General features: G+C 41.5%; 3 protein-coding genes across 5 annotated transcripts; 1 reads left to right on the forward strand and 2 right to left on the reverse strand.

Moving 5' to 3' along the window:
• The first annotated feature begins 872 nt into the window (after positions 1–872).
• On the forward strand, positions 873–4,073 carry pth2 (parathyroid hormone 2). Its single transcript, XM_040199982.2, has 4 exons — positions 873–1,013; positions 2,107–2,211; positions 2,594–2,755; positions 3,749–4,073. Exons 2-4 carry the CDS (start codon positions 2,108–2,110, stop codon positions 3,924–3,926), a joined length of 444 nt encoding a protein of 147 aa, XP_040055916.1. The 5' UTR covers positions 873–1,013; position 2,107; the 3' UTR covers positions 3,927–4,073.
• Positions 4,074–4,842: 769 nt separating this feature from the next.
• On the reverse strand, positions 4,843–9,555 carry tedc1 (tubulin epsilon and delta complex 1). 2 transcript variants are annotated; one of them, XM_040199980.2, is made up of 8 exons: positions 8,800–9,555; positions 8,556–8,640; positions 7,942–8,174; positions 7,734–7,871; positions 7,352–7,420; positions 6,844–6,930; positions 5,634–5,780; positions 4,843–5,255 (listed from the first exon to the last, which is right to left on the reverse strand). In XM_040199980.2, the coding sequence occupies exons 1-8, from the start codon at positions 8,941–8,943 to the stop codon at positions 4,869–4,871; spliced, it is 1,290 nt and encodes a 429-aa protein (XP_040055914.2). In that variant the 5' UTR covers positions 8,944–9,555; the 3' UTR covers positions 4,843–4,868. The 2 variants fall into 2 exon arrangements, with proteins under 2 accessions (XP_040055914.2, XP_040055915.2); XM_040199981.2 differs by having other exon boundaries at positions 4,843–5,136; positions 8,800–9,266.
• On the reverse strand, positions 9,550–14,467 carry dnal1 (dynein, axonemal, light chain 1). Of its 2 annotated transcripts, none has more exons than XM_040199983.2 (8): positions 13,988–14,467; positions 13,436–13,477; positions 13,089–13,198; positions 12,017–12,072; positions 11,862–11,917; positions 11,637–11,763; positions 11,209–11,349; positions 9,550–10,910 (listed from the first exon to the last, which is right to left on the reverse strand). In XM_040199983.2, the coding sequence occupies exons 1-8, from the start codon at positions 13,988–13,990 to the stop codon at positions 10,861–10,863; spliced, it is 585 nt and encodes a 194-aa protein (XP_040055917.2). In that variant the 5' UTR covers positions 13,991–14,467; the 3' UTR covers positions 9,550–10,860. The 2 variants fall into 2 exon arrangements, with proteins under 2 accessions (XP_040055917.2, XP_040055918.2); XM_040199984.2 differs by having other exon boundaries at positions 13,436–13,474; positions 13,988–14,358.
• Positions 14,468–16,148: the final 1,681 nt, after the last annotated feature.

The raw sequence follows: 16,148 nt of genomic DNA on the forward strand, positions 1-16,148 counted from the left end.
CACAGTACCACATCAATGGAAGACTGTGGTTCACACGTGTTTCCACTATGGTTTTCTCAGAAAAAATGGTACGCTGAGATACAGCTTAACGCCATATGCTGCTTGTAAGTACTGTGCACTAACTGTTTAATCTCAAGAAGTCTCCTAAACCAGCATTAATGCTAAAATAACTGGAAGCTGAGAGGTTTGCCAAAACAAGTAGTAGTTGGCAACATATCAGTCCGTAAAATCAGTTATTGCAGGTTGAATTCACTAATTCATTATTACTTACTACATGCTTTTGTTGTTTTATTTGAAATATTCTATCATGACATTACATACATTACGTGTCATTTAGCTGACGCTTTTATCCTATCCTATGCTATCATGAGCATTTTCCCTATGCACACAAAATACCATGTTTTCTTCGTAGAGTATAGTGACATCAGTCATAGAGAAGAATCCATCATTTGCTCAACCTGTCGCAGTGTATGAAAGAACACACAAATGCACACACACACGCACACACAAGCACTATGATGCTCTTCAGTAATAAGATGGTGGGCTCTCCATAACAGCACCATGACTAGGAGTCTGTGAAACATGACACTAACAAGGTAGCAGCACTTCCACTGGGGCCGTCCTCTTGCACACTAAAGTTTGTCTGATCTGGTGAAAGGTGTGTACGCTTGCGTATATGTGTGGGTGGGTGAGGAGGACGGGGGGGTTAAAACACTCCAGGGTATATAAGTGTGTACGACAGGAAACCTGTGTGCGCCACTAACAGAAGCAACCGGCAGACCAAACTGCCAAAAAAAAGCATCTTTCTATTCAGAGGACAGGATAGTAAATGAGCAACCAACAGCAAGTACCTGACTGAACATTCCTCTGGCCTTTCTGTCTTTGCTGTTGGTTGGTTTCCCTGGAACACATCTGTCGTTTGTGTGAAGCCTGACGTTAACCTCTGTCAAGTTCTGCGTCGACACGCTCCCTGCTGGTACCAACTTTCAACAGACAAACCAACCTGAGAGCAGGTAAGAAATCAGACGGACGACTACAAACGTGCCTAACTTTCCATAAAGCTCATTTTAAACTCTGCTGTGTGTTAGTCATTTTTTTTCACCAACAAGAGGATTAAAATACAAAGATTGTTTCTTGGAATTTGGTTCCGGATGAGCACATAGTAACAAAAGTGTACTGGCGTGGGTTTTGTTACTGTGTCCGTGGTATTTTGACACTTCTAACTGATATTTTTTGTTAAATTAAATGCATGAAAAAATGCACTTGTATGTTGTGTTACATGCACCGTTGGAAATGGTTCTTTGTGGGGGGACCGGGTGAATTAATCCTCTCTGGCTCATTTGGGATCCCATAACTCTTTGAAACCAGCAGCTTCCACGTAGAATTTCTGTAAATTTTTGTTCATGATTTAAAAGACCTTGAATTGAGCTCTAGGTGGATTACAATTGAATGATGTCCTATTTGAAGCCTATGTTGTTTTATGTCAAATATACTGTATTCAGAGTTTTTGTTGCACTAGACAAAACCTTCTAATTTAAAAAGCAGCAAAACGGTCTCCTCGGATTGTGAAAGATTTTAATTTTATTTATTTTCACTGTGAAAATTATATATTACATTACATGTCATTTAGCTGACACTTTTATCCAAAGTGACTTACAGTAAGTGCATTTCAACCATAGGGATACAGACTCAAAAGAACAAAGAAACAAGAAAGTGCAATTTCATTAAATACGCTGATTTAGAACTTGCTATAGATACGATTATAAGTACAATTTAAGTGCTACAATATGTTAGTCTTTTAGTGGAGGTAATGTCTGAAGCGGTGTGTCTTTACTCTGAAGATGTGAAGGCTCTCTGCGCTCCGGTGTCTTCAGAGACCTCGTTCCACCATTTCGGAGCAGGACGGCAAAGAGTGGAGATCTTGTCGAGTGTTTTTCTCAGTGAGGGAGGGACGAGCAGAGTGTGATGACACACAAAATAAAGTTTCTGTTTTTATGGTTTTGATGTTTATTTGGTTAAAGATTGTGAATAACGTGTCAGTTAATATGTATTTTTAAGGGAGCACCCGTTTTTCCCACTTTTTTTAATTTTTTTAATTTTTTTTAGGATGTCTGGACTGCCTGCTTTTCATTGTATGTCCTTCCTGTTGCTTTGCATTCTGGCTATGACCTTGGTGACATCTGGCTTCCCCCAGACTCGACCACCTCATAGGTAGGCAATCACTCAATCTCATTTACAGTTACATTTATATTTATCATTTAGCCGACGCTGTTATCATTTATATTTATCATTTAGCCAATGCTGTTATCCAAACCGAATTACAATAAGTGCATTGAAGGAATCTCATCAAGGCACCACCATAGCTGTTAGCCAAACACACCGCTATATATATGTGCATGAACACATATATATGTGTTCATGCAAAATGTAAGTGTTAATGGCACTGTGGTATGTTTACGTAAAATACTACCTAGAGTGTTAGATACCTAAACTAGTTTTTCCCTGAATATGTACCTATTTTCATACTCCTTCATACGATAGCGTCAAATATTTTTGTCAAGCAATAATACAGGTAAATATGATCTGATTCCAGAAGAGAGGAATCTAACCGAGACGAATGGGAGGTCCTCTTCCCCTCCATCTCTCTCGCTAATTGGATTATTCAAATGATGTCAGCGCCCAGCCTCAGAGCTGCCGCCAACGCCAGACTGACGAGGGCGGCGTGGCTGTTTGCCCTGGCAAGGGCAGAAGCGAGGTAACTGCATAGTGAGGGAAAAACTGGTTCAACGCACTTGCCGGTGTACCAAAGCAACCGACTCTTAAGTTGTCGTCAATCACACATTACACAATCTTGCCGAAAACCAGACGAAACTCAGCTGTAGCAGCAGCCGCTGGATGGCGTGTGCATCGGTAGCGGCGTTAGCTGTCAGCAGTTAGCCTAGCTCAACATGCAATTCAATAAAAGTGAGCAAACCACCAACAAGTGATTTCTGCAACCAATGAGCTGCATTAAAGTGCATTAAAACACATTTCACTCAAAAAGACTATACTGTATACAAGCAATAGTACGAAACACCTCACGTGACCTTTCTAAAATTTGATCCATCTCTGATGTGTAGGTATAGCAATGTTCGCTGGTAGTTACGTTAGCTGTTAGCCAAACACACCGCTAACTGTGGGCTTGGCGGCACTTTTGCTCTCCTCTATTTACTAAGTAATATTTCATTCAAAGGGGACGTTTGAGTTATACGAGACGGTACTTGCCAGATGGTTAGTTTAACGTAAAGACTGGGAAAAGGGCTATTGAGCTCACCAAGTCACGTTTTTATACAATTTTCACAATTTAGTTTTAGTTGTATCTTGTTAGTTTTATCTAATTCACCTAAATGATAGCGATAACGTGTCTTTTACAATATGTCACCGGTATATAAGAAGTAGTCACGTAGTGAGCATCACACCCCCCATAAGTTTGAGCCCTGATGTTTTGAAGCAAAGAAATTAGTTTTCCAATTTAAACCCAAATCTGCACATTTAATTGGACTAAGAACTCCTATCGTAAGAAATTATTATTGGATTTTAAAAATACAGTAAATCGTATGTTTGGAAATCAAATTGCCTTTTGCTGGCAAGGTGAGAAGGCAAGTAAAGTGCATTTTCATTTCAAAGTGTCATGAGTAAAACCGCAGTCATGTATTCAGTGTCGGAGACTGGTCTCTGATGTGGAGGCCTCTGGCCTGTGTTTCTCTAGCAGGGAGAGGCCGTGGCCCGCTGATTGGTCATCTCAGGGCGCCGCCATGGTGAAGAGGAACATGGTTGTGGCTGACGACGCTGCCTTCAGAGAGAAGAGTAAACTCTTCACCTCCATGGAGAGACAGAAGTGGCTTAACTCCTACATGCAGAAACTACTGGTGGTTAAGTCTTCATGATTTCCTCTATAGAAAATAACCACCTCTCTGAATCCTGCACTGGCTAAAAGCTTTTTGAAGGGATACCCCAAGTCTCTGGGGTTGTTGCTCAGTCCATCAACTTATGAGACAAGAAAATATTGCAGACATCGAAAGTCATTAACACCTGATGAATCAATAGGCAACATTATATTGAGACGTTTTGTAGCACTTTAAATACCGTATAACGTTGAAAGTAATTTGGTGTTATTCAATTTGATGAATAAAGAGATACAAATTATGTTTTCAATTGGCTTCATCCAGTAGTACAGCTGGATTCAATGCTATTATTTTTTTTCTTTAATACATGTGCAAAAGATAAAATAGTAGTTTAACATACTGGGAGATCAGGATGGGGTTAGCCTAGCTTAGCTTTCAGTCTATTAAAAAAGGGGCTAACGAGCTCTGTCCAAAGCACCAATACTTTCTATTATAAATACATTTCCGTACAGATTGAACAAAGGAGACACATGTTAATTCATGACAATTTGAGGGTTTTGCAGGCATTTTCTTAACTTTGGACAGACAGGGTAACTGTTATCCTGCCTCCTGTCTTGATGCTAAGCTAGGCTAATCATGTCCTAAATCCGGCTGCTTACCTAATCACAAATGTTTCCCAAAATGTCTTATAGAATTGAATTCTTAAACACGTTTATTTTGTAATTATATATTGTATACTATTAACTGTGATGTTTGTGGTGAAGAAATTGAATTGTATTATTTTAGATTCATTGATTGTAAAAGCATTTGTCCCTTTGTATTTTTTTTAAATGAGTTTTTTTTTTTTATTAAGTTTTTTTATCAGCTACTACAAATTCAAGTTGTTTAAAGCATCTTTCTTAGTGAAAGAAGAAAATATACGTTTTCCATCCAAATGTCAATAAATCCTTGGCAAAGATTAAAACCTGAAAATCCATATTGTGTTTATTTCTCAATCAGTAATTCAGCAGTTTGAGGATTAAAACAAGTCTGTGGTGGTATCAACACCAGTTTGTCCAGTCTGTCAATCATCTCCTGCAGCTTCATCCTATTGGCCTGTCTCTGCTTGTCCCTCCTCTCCAGCAGCAGAACCTCTGTCTGAAGAAGCAGCTGGGCAGCCTGCCATGCTGGAAGCTCGTCCTGAGTATCGACCCCGCCGCGGGATCCCTCTGCTGGGTGGCTGCTGTGTCTGCCTGGCCTCCCGGTCTGGAGCCTGGCTCGGTAGACGTGGGGGAGAGAGGGCAGGTAAGGGAGAGGAGGCGGGAGCCAAGAGGTATCCGATCCACACTGCAACCTCTCTCCTATGTCCTCAGCATCCCCTCTGCCTCTCCCCTGGGGCATAAAATAGCAATATACAGGACTGAAATATCATTACAAAACAGCAATGACAATGACTTTGATGAAATTGCACTTTCTTGTTTCTTGTTCTTCTGGGTTTGTGTCCTTATGGTTGAAATGCACTTAAGTCGCTTTGGATAAAAGCGTCAGCTATAATGAGATTGTATATATATATATATATATATATATATACACACACACACACACACATCCATCCATACATTTGGAGGAGAAGCAACGTTACCACAGTGCACCCTTTCTTGAAGCGTCCCTTGAGTTTAGTCACATACGACATTGCATTCAATTTCATCAGACATTAAAGATCTTGTGTGTGTGTGTGTGTGTATGTGTGTGTGCGTGTGTGTTGCACACCTGTCCTGTAGGCAGCCTCATTAGTCTTTCATCCAACTTCCCTAGCCCCCGGTTTCCGTGGTGACATATCCCTGCGCTGCCGCTGGATGCATCGTGTGTATGCTTCTCGACAACAGGATTCGTCAAATGGTTATCCAACACACTGTCCTACACACACACACACACACACACACACACACACAATTTTGTACAAATTTGCAACTTAAAAATTACAATAATTCTTTTGCGACAGGAAACTACAAATCAAGGAATGCGCTGCGTCTCGGCTGTCCCATTAACCAACGAGCATTTCATTTATTCAGGACGCAGGCGGGTGATCCACTTTTAAATGTAACGTTAGGTGATAGAATATCTATCTATCGTTCATAACCGATGACGTGTTTTAAATTCACATAAGATGCTGGAACAAACTGCTCTTAGCTCCGTTACCCCCCCCAACCCCGTGCAGCCCCTGACCCAGACTCTCACCTGACCCCCCCTGGGTCCATGTACTGTTCTTATGAACATCAATGTACCAACACACATTTATAACAAACACACAACACGTCTGCCCGCATCCGCCCGTAGTTATTAGTGAAGTTATGAACCTGAAACATATCTTTCAGAATAAATACACAAAGAAACTGAACTCGCTTTGCTCCTTTTATTGTGTTGTGTGATTATAAACTAACTTTACATTTAGTTGTGTTCTTATATATATATATCATGCTCCGGAGGAGAAGCTTATTAAATGGCGGCACGGTGGCGTGGTGGTTAGCACTGTCGCCTCACAGCACGAAGGTTCTGGGTTGGACTCCGCCCAGTGGCCTTTCTGTGTGGAGTCTGCATGTTCTCCCCGTGTCTGCGTGAATGTGAGTGTGAACAGTTGTATGTCTCTGTGGAGCCCTGCTAATGGCTGGCCACCAACCCAGAGTGTCTTGGCTGGGATAGACTGCAGCGCCCCTGTGTGCAGGATAAGCAGTTTGACGATGGACGGAAGATTATCTTCTTTTTCTGTACTTTTTGGCTTTTAAGGCTTTTACTGTCAAGCGCAGCGGGTTGCTAGGCAACAGGAACAGCGGCGGTAACGCTGATGACGCAAGCAGGAAGTCCCCCCGTAGGCCAGACCGTCCCATTCCAGAGGCCGCTCGGTTTGTTGCTCCATTTGTTTTTACCGTCTCTCTTGCATGACATACACTTTAGTGGCAATTGAATGTTGTGTCTCACTCACCATCCAAGTCCAGAACACCTTCTCCACCTGTTTCCAGTTCAAATATGCTTCTAGGAGGTGACAGAGCTGCTGCACACACACACACTCCTGTAAAACACACACACATACACAGATACCGCGCACATTATAGTTTTACGGACACCATTAAGCATGTTGACAAAGTAAGAAGATATGATCAAAAACTTAACTTTAACAGTGCATTTTATAAGATTAACAAATTACAAAAAAAAACTGTAACCACGGAGCAAAACTAAATGATGTTCAATGTTGAATTCTTACACTAAGTGAGATATTGAGTCCAACTTTACTAGCATAATATGGCCAAAAGCTTGGTAACAAAGAAGAAACAATAAAGAACATGACACAAACATTTAATTTTCTTGGCGTTGACAAAAGCAACATGACGTGTGGCCAGACAGTAAGATGTGTTTAACTCATGGTTATGTAACTAACTATGTGCAGGGAATGTTATTGGTCTTTCCTTTTATTAACATCAGCAGACACTTACCTCCCTCAGCGCGGTGGAGCTTTGATCGGAGGAGGAGGATACAGAGGAGGGAATGCTGGCAAATAAAACCTGAGAAAAATATGGATATCACAGAAATAATTTCAGTAATCTATTTCAGTTACTTGTATTTGAAAACATTTCCTGATTTTAAAAGCACAGTACTGAACAGTTGACAGTAGCGAAAGAGTTTATACACAGAGTCTGCCTATTCTGACTTTTGGGACGTTTGCATCAATGAGGAGAAAAGGTCTTGGCTCTGGTTTGTCATTTACACGCTTCCTGCACAAAAAGCTTGATTTGCTTAACTTTAAGCAAACTTCCCAGCTGATTATTCCAGAATGGCAGCACGTGGGAAAGCTGGAAAACACAGGATTTTCCTCACCGCGTGGAGCAAGCGAGTCCTCTCCTCTTGCATGGACAGCAGGATCCTTCCCTGGTTTCTCTGGCGACCAATGAGCCAGTGAAGTCTCCTCAGAGACCCACAGTCTGATGGGAGCGTGTTGTTGGGCGGAGGGTTTACCTGACAGAGAGATATTAAGTCATACACATATACCATTACAGAAGTGGGTTTGACGTGGTGGCATACTTACAGGTGAAGGTGTGAGCAGTGTCTTGTCCAGCTGCTGCACTCGCCGGGTCAGCAGCTCCTCCAGCTTTCCCGTAGAGAGCAGCCAGCCCAGCGCCAGGAGAAGGTCTCTACCGGAGAGTCTCCCTCCCTCCTCCCCTCTTCCTCCTCCTCCTCTTCCCCAGCTCCCACACATCCAGTCCGCGTGGTAGCCAGTCTGCCTGAGGCCTGCCGCCACCAGCTCCCTGTTCACTGCGGCTAATCACAGACAGAGAAGACAAACTGGGTAACTCTGTCAGTCTGCTTCATAGGTTTTACCGTCCGTCAATTCATTTCAGTCTGTTTGGTCGAGCTACCCGTTAAGAGCGGCACAGAGTGGGTTTTTTTGTTCCACTCAGGGCTGCAGTGGAGTTAAATGTGGTTATAAACTAAGTGGGTACATGGTAATACAAATGGTGGCAGAAGTCACAAAATGACGTTTTTATAAGTACACAGAACTGACTTTACACTTTAGAAAATGTGCCATTGTTTTTTTTTATCTGTGCATTGATTAAATAAGCAAACACAGGTTTTGTCAGACAGGATGTTTTCAAATCATACAGGGAGAAAATGAGAAAAGCACAAATAGCAGTCAGTTACCTCCGCCTGTCTCTGCATCAGCTTCACGCGAAACAAGGCTTGATGTCAGAAGGATACCGGCGAGCAGCTGCCAGAACTGGTCCTCCTAAGAAACGAGAGGAAGCAGAGAGATGGCAGATACGTGCAGTACACGGTCTGTTAGAAGAGCCCGCACTGCTTTATAACGTGGTGCTGTAATGTAACTTTACAGCAAAAGAGAACAGTTACATTTCACCCTGAGAGTGACAACAGGAAATGAACGTACCACCTCCGGTCCACCGCCGAATTTAGCCCGTCTGAAGTTCTCCGGTGGGGGGACACGATCCAGGCCGCTGGCCGCTAGTAGTGTACACAGAGCTCCGATCACCTGCTTCACCTCCACGGCCACAGCCGCTTTACTCCGCTGCATTTCGGCCTCGGTGCAGGCATTCGCCCGGAGGCTCTATCCACTCAGCTGGGTCACTTTAATTTTCTGCTTTTCAACCGACATTTTCTTGAGAAACTTCTCCCCGCTGCAAAGTTGAGCTGTCGATATTTGGCGCATATGCGAATAACTTCCGGGTACGAGGGCCGTTGCCATGGAAGCGAATGGAGGAAGTTGTGAGTGATATCTGCGTTGGCCAATTGTAAATGGGACTCAGAAAGCGGTGGACTGGACTCACATTTCATTGGTGCGCTGAGGAGGCACGTGTTTCGAGTGCTGCGACGGGTGCCACCTCATGAGCCTTGTCCACGGGGGAGTGGGGGTCGAGACGACACGTCAATGTGCCAATCACGTGACTGTAATAAGTTACCTGTTGATATAATTACAACCCAAACCTGTTGGGGTGTATTAGTCCAAGTAGCTACTAAATGATTCTGTACTAGGCTACATTTCCTGAAATCTTGACTAATATATTTCATGTAAATGTTCAACTAAGTATACCTGAACAGCATTTATTTGAAATGATTAAAACGTAATAACTTCATAAGTGCATGAATAAACATGCCTAAACACTTGAAAACAGGAGAATCATTGAACAAAACCAATTGTTTAATGTAATTAATGAGTACACGCTACATTCATTAACCTTTAACTTGTTCGCTTCCAGGTCTCTGAAGCGAGCTAAAAAGATGGTAGCCGGCCCCTCTCACCCCGGACAGGAACTGTTTGTGCCCCTTCCATCTGGCAGGAGGCTGAGAGACCTCCCGCCACACCAACAGTTTCTTCAACAGAGCCGGTCCCCCACTGACTGACTCTGACATTCCACCGGTCACTTTAACTGTAATTTTTCACTCGTCACTTTGTCGTCACTCGTCACTTTGTCACTTGTTCAATAGTGCACTTTATTTTTTTATATTTTTTAACTTTTTAAATATTTTTAATTTTTAACTTTAACTTTATTCTTATTTTATACTAACCCAAAGCCTTATTCTACTAACCCATTGCATTAGCATTTCATTTTATTTTATTACTTGTGCACTGCTGTCTTGTTGTCTATTGTTACACTGTCTACTGTCACGCACCAACAGCCAAGACAAATTCCTTGTATGTTTGACATATTTTGGCAATAAATGTTTCCTGATTCCTGATTCCTTTGAATCACATTGAAAAAATAAGCAAGATGTGTGATCTATACATCCAAAATGAAATGACTGTAAAATACAGTGTACAAATACAAACACCTAAAACACAGTGCCAAACACAGCTGTGGATGTATTTTTGTGCATGCAAGTTAACCCTCTCTGCAATGTTGGTTCCACAGTCCTGCCTGAAGGCGGTCAATCTTCAATCATTTACCTACTTAGTCTAATATGATGTAAATGTAGCATTACACATCTTATATAGTAGTTTCTTCATTGAGGGAGGACAGTGTTTTGGCCCATAAATAGTATTTAGCTAATCCGGTATTACCACTGATAAGGTCCATTTTGGTCCCTGGCCCACAAGGCCTCAAAGTGGCAATCGCTAAGATTTCAGTCCAGGTGGAATTGGACCAACGCAGACATTGTTAGACTCAAATTCTAATTTCACGGTTTTCACTCAAATAGAAATTCTATCTTTTGTGTGTTTAGAAAATTTTTGAATATAGCATTTATTTCCGGTAATGAAACCCCAGACACCCAGTATCTGCAAATAATCATCACACTCCTTCACTTGTAAATCTTCAAGACTGCCACTTTAAGCATTGATATTTTTTAATTTTTTGCGTTCTATAAAACATAAACTCTGTGTTTATTGGTTGACTTGTGCTCTTCTATCGTTAATAAAGTGAACGCTGTTGTAAAAATGATTATATAAAAAGAAAAGCACCATGCCCAACCATACAAAACTCAGATATGCTCCTCAGCTCTCTCCATCTGCTTCATCCACTTCCTGTTTGATGATTGGGGTTCCTGGAAGCCACAAGAAAAGAAAACTCGAATCATTACGTCAAAGAAACATTTTATCGCTAATGTGTGTCTCGTAGCTGACAATGTAAAATGTACTTATTGTTTTTATTTTATTGTTTCTCTTTTTTCCATTAACAAGTAAGTAAATAAAGTATTCAAAGAAAAGTAAATATTCATTTAATACGTATTTATTTCACTTAACATAAACTAAGCTGACAAAGCAAAAAGCCTCTTGATTAATTTGGCAATTCATTTCAAATCATTTCCATTCTAACACACGCCATTGCTGAAATAATCTTACCATCTAGTTTCCGGAGGTTAGGTAGTCTTTTAGAGGCTTCATCCATCCAGGTTCCCTGGGCCGACTGCTTCTCCTCCAGAGGGTTTCCAACAAACCCCAGGTCTGCAAGGCAGGGCAAGTTGGCCAGCCTGCAAAACTCTTCTGCACAACACAGACATTCCCGCATGTATCAAATGAAAGTAAGCACACAGGATTCCTCAGCAGAGTCTGTGGGGGGAATAGAGGTTGTTCTTAACTACTGATATAGTTATCCACTTTGATTAAACACAATTATCGTAGGCAGGAAGAAGAGATTTTTCTGTAAACAGGTAACTTTAAAGCCTCATACAGGTTCCATAAAACCAGGAATAAAGACAGCATAGTAATGTTAATCTCAGTATCTTTGTCTATCTCAATACATGTGGATTGTGTTGATGAACGTAGCTCACCCCATTCTTTGACCAGGTTGTTAGACATGTAGAGGACTCGGAGTTTCTTCATGGATTCAATTCCCTTTAGTGTCTCAATCAAGTTATAGGAGATCCACAACTCTTCTAATGTGCCTGCCACTACCTCCTGCGCATGAGTACACACACATACACACAATGATGCAAAATAATAAAAGCAAATAATTAAAACACTGCTAAATATGTTGCATACAGTATGTAACTTACCAGCCCATTGAACGACTTGATATTATTCCTTCCTAATGACAATATCTTCAAGTTATCTGGAAGACAAATACACAACGACACATTACAAACACACGTTTCCATCGCTGAAGAGGGTGTGTTGGTTGTTTCGTGTATTTTCTGCAGTCAGGACTCACTCAGGCCATTGAGATTGGTGATTTTTCCAATGCAGTTTGTGGAAATAGAGAGCTTCCTGTGGAGTATACAGTATAAAACATATTAGGTATTTCAGGATGCTTTGACCAGAGGGAAAACTATGGGCATAGCCAGCGTGTGACAGCAGTGCAGAGCCAACGGCCCGAAACTCACCTGCGCACTAAAAGCACGCGCAGAAGGCCAACCCATGTTAACAAATTGAGGAGAAACTCGGCTAATAACACATGCAGGGGAAGAGAGACACCAATCTCTGTTCAGGTAGACGTTACTCTTCAATATCTTTACATAGATAATAACTGTTCCTATTTTAATCGTCTGAATGTTGTACATTGCTTCTTCAATATAACTAAGAAGCTCTGTGGTAGTTGCAATTTTCTTTAATTGAAATAATTATTCTGCTTACTACTCCCATTACATTAATAATTTCAGTCATATGCATTGAATGTAGCACTATCATGTTGCTCATTCTGTATACGTGACTTCTATTGCCCTCCTGTACATCCTGATAGAAGGATCCCCCTCTTTGCTGCTCTCTCTAAGCTTTCCTTCTTTATTTCTCCCTGTTAAAGGGATTTCTTGGGTAAGGTTTTCCTCTGTACTGATATGAGGGTCCTGGGACAGAGGATGACGTATGAGTACAAACTTAAGCCTACCTAAGTCACAAAGAGCAGAGAGGGTTATACCAGCCATCCATTTTTACAGATTAAAGCTGTATTTCCTTAGACTTAAAATTAGTAATCAAGAGGATACTTGACAGACATGAGCAATGCCCAGTTTATACTTTGAAATAGTACACATTGTTTCAAAGACCAGGTTAATAACAGTTAGAAATGTTCCCACTGAAGATTGTGCTACGACTTGTTTAGTCTAAATTTGTAGTTTAGAGCTTCATGGGTGATCAAATGGTACATGGTACGTGTCTGTAAGAAAACATATATTATATTATTTATATATAATATTTTTTAATATATCTAAGGTAGGAATGGAAATTAAAAACCATAACAGCAATTAAGAAACACAACCTATTTTTTGTTGCCTTGTAACAGGACTCACTCGCAGTTGGTGAGTATTGACAGAGAGGAATCCATCTTCTCTATAGGAGGAACCTGACCATACAGTTTTATGGCTTTGCTCTCGCTCACTTTCTCCCCCGACTTCTCCTCCTGCACGCACACACACACACACACACACACACACACACACACACACACACACACACACACACACACACACACACACACACACACACACACACACACACACACACACAACAAAGCATGAAATATGAAATCATCATGCAACTACTGACAGGCATGAATTTGACATACATTGGTATGAACACAAATAGATAATCATGTTTCCAAATATTGCATAATATTCTGTCCGTGCATTTAACTCACCAATTTGGCGAGGGCTTCTTTCACAGTCGTTGCTTTGGCCTGCTGACATAAGATCAAATTCCATTAGACAGAGGCAGGTGTCTAATCGTCTAGTGTGATGATAAACCCAGCAGAAAAGCCAGCCACAGTGCTAAATTAAGCTCACACGCTTTTAATATAAACTGTCTTCATTTTCATTTTTATTTGAGGGATGGGGGGCCACGACCGAGGCCGAGTCATTCCAACAATTCGGTCTCATCTTAGTCCTCCCAAACTAGCAGGAGGAAACCCTGTCAAGCTGAGGTTAGACACAGAAACATTTAGGGCAAGCATGATGTTCGCCAGCTAATTAACGTTAGCTATCCAATTCAGCTAATTAACGTTAGCAATCCAAATCAGCTAATTAAAGGTAACTAGCCCACATTAGCAAACACAAAAAATATATCCCACGTAATATAAATATATATTGGCTTTAGAAAGGAAAATGTGGCATGTTCGAAATGGTTAAAGTCGTAACGCGTCGCTAAAAAACACGAAATAGTAACAAAATCAACCGACGGCACGAACACTCACCATGTTGACGGTTGACGTCGTTCCTCTGGTTGCTATGGCACTGACGGGCAGCCTGCACACTGCGCATGCGCCCTTCACGTGTGGCTGTGACAGGCTTTGACCCAGTTAAATGCAGATGAACACGACAACTGTTGGCTTCCTATGTCATTACGACTGTGGATGGTGCACAATGAGTGAGTGTATTTGCTGTGACAGATTCGTCACCCATTATTACAAGGTCCCTCGTCGCAGATGCGGCGGATATTTCCCTGCGAGCCTTTCTTCTTGAAAGCAAAGAGAAGGACTCAGATGTTGACCATGACTGTCCGCAAACTGAAAACGGCTCTTGATATCCGCCCGTAACAACGTGAGAGTCTGGTCCATCCGTGCATAGAGGGAGGGATCTGTGGCGTGTGTATGGTGGATTGCAGCGCCTACCGATGTATCCCGCATCGCAGTAGCGCCCTCCAGTGACACAACGTCAGTACTGCATCCAGTTATGATCCCGAAGCTGCCCGCCTTCATCACCTCTTCAGATTTCATCCAAGTTTGAACTGTTTTTGCAAGTCACTCGTGATCTACAGTAATGGGAATGTGGAAATCCGATCCCGTTGATGACGACATGTAGTAACCAATCGGAATTGATTTAAATCAAGCAAGACAATAATCAGAGGTGTTGATGCGAGCCGTCACACATCACCTCACGTTGAACAAATGGGAGCCACCATAATACAAATAATACCTGTCTAACTATTAACATTTTTTTCTCATTTCATCAGTAGTATGTCCATAGTGAAGGTGTCATGGCCTGCTGTAGATAGATATAGTGTCAAACAAACATTTATGATACTTACACATCTTTTTCAGTAAGATAATTTCCACAAACGTTACCATTACTGATATATGGAAAAACCACACTAACGCACACCATTCACACATATAGGAGAAGGGAAACAAACACACAGAAGGAGAGATAGAGAGACAGAGGAGAGACCAAATCTCCTGGAGGATAACAAAACAGAGCACTGACACACTTGTCCATGTGTTGATAACAGAGCTTGAGTCAGGTCGTTTCAGGTCAGTTATGGGTTAGCCTAGCTTAGCAGGGTAAACAGCTTGCATGTGTACCAAGTCCCCCAGGCGTAGCTCCTTGCTTGGAAGTAGATACAGAATACCATATTTCCAGATCCATTGTATAATAAAAATATAAAAATATTTTTCCTATTGGACTTATTAGTGGACTGATTAAACAGATGTTTGAGGGTCACCAGCTGTTACGTTGACGCCAATACAACAACAGAAGAAAAGAAGATCGCTCTCTTGCCAACATTCCCATCCTGTGTGGTAATCAGTGGGTGTTCAGTCTTTGTAAAGTCATCATGGGGAAGTCGGAGTGTTTTTCAGAGAATAAGCGATTCTGGACAACAACACGGGCACAGAAAATAATATGCTGCAGAATCTGCTTAAGTGAAGGCATCTTGGTCTGCAATGCCTTTGAATTATGCAACATTGGAATGTTTTATGGTTTGATAGTCACAATGAAATGTAATAGACCTTTGCCCAAATATCTGCATAAATTGATCAAATGCACAAAACAAATACCTCATCGCGTATTTAGTTAGGTAACTGTGTTTTTTCATGAGAGTATAGGGTAAAGGTAGCAGGACAATAGTGCTACTAATATCTATTGTGGCACAAGTTATGAAAAGATTACGGGTTGTAAGCAATGGCCTTAATAATGCTTTATAGTTTAGTAATAAACCATTAACAACAATGATACAACAAGTTTGCTTGGGTGGCATGTGAGAGTCTTCCTCCAGCAAAATTTGCTTAGTCTTTTTAATTGCGACCCAAATATACAATTGAACCACTTGCAAAGTGCACCTCAAATTAAATCCATTAATTAATAACTTATTAACATTTAAGCCGCTTAATATTTCTGCCCAAAAAGCCAAGAGGGTAATTAGACTGACTAAAGAGAGTATGTGAGCTCACCAGACCAGAACATTGGTGACCCAGGCGGACACGCGTATCAACCAGAGACTAGCCGGACCTATGAATGGACCGCCGGGGCTTTTTGGCCAACCAGAGCGCCACTTGCGCCATTAATAGAGGCACTTAATGGAACCACAGGAACTCTCAGGCAAATCACGGCGTCACATAGAATAACAGGAGGGTAGTT

This window comes from Gasterosteus aculeatus, chromosome 15 (genome assembly GCF_964276395.1).
Source record: "Gasterosteus aculeatus chromosome 15, fGasAcu3.hap1.1, whole genome shotgun sequence".
Classification (NCBI taxonomy): domain Eukaryota; kingdom Metazoa; phylum Chordata; class Actinopteri; order Perciformes; family Gasterosteidae; genus Gasterosteus; species Gasterosteus aculeatus.

Excerpts from the sequence above, each read along its gene's own strand:
- pth2 (XM_040199982.2), top strand. The coding sequence starts at position 2,108 with ATGTCTGGACTGCCTGCTTTTCATTGTATGTCCTTCCTGTTGCTTTGC. Across the intron at positions 2,212-2,593 it reads CAGACTCGACCACCTCATAG|AAGAGAGGAATCTAACCGAG; the intron begins GTAGGCAATCAC and ends ATCTGATTCCAG. Across the intron at positions 2,756-3,748 it reads CTGGCAAGGGCAGAAGCGAG|CAGGGAGAGGCCGTGGCCCG; the intron begins GTAACTGCATAG and ends GTGTTTCTCTAG.
- tedc1 (XM_040199980.2), bottom strand. The coding sequence starts at position 8,943 with ATGCAGCGGAGTAAAGCGGCTGTGGCCGTGGAGGTGAAGCAGGTGATC. Across the intron at positions 5,781-6,843 it reads AGGTGTTCTGGACTTGGATG|GACAGTGTGTTGGATAACCA; the intron begins GTGAGTGAGACA and ends GTGTGTGTGTAG. Across the intron at positions 5,256-5,633 it reads TGAGGCTGCCTACAGGACAG|GGGAGAGGCAGAGGGGATGC; the intron begins GTGTGCAACACA and ends TTTATGCCCCAG.
- dnal1 (XM_040199983.2), bottom strand. Across the intron at positions 13,199-13,435 it reads AAGAAGCCCTCGCCAAATTG|GAGGAGAAGTCGGGGGAGAA; the intron begins GTGAGTTAAATG and ends GTGTGCGTGCAG. Across the intron at positions 12,073-13,088 it reads TCAATACTCACCAACTGCGA|GAAGCTCTCTATTTCCACAA; the intron begins GTGAGTCCTGTT and ends TATACTCCACAG.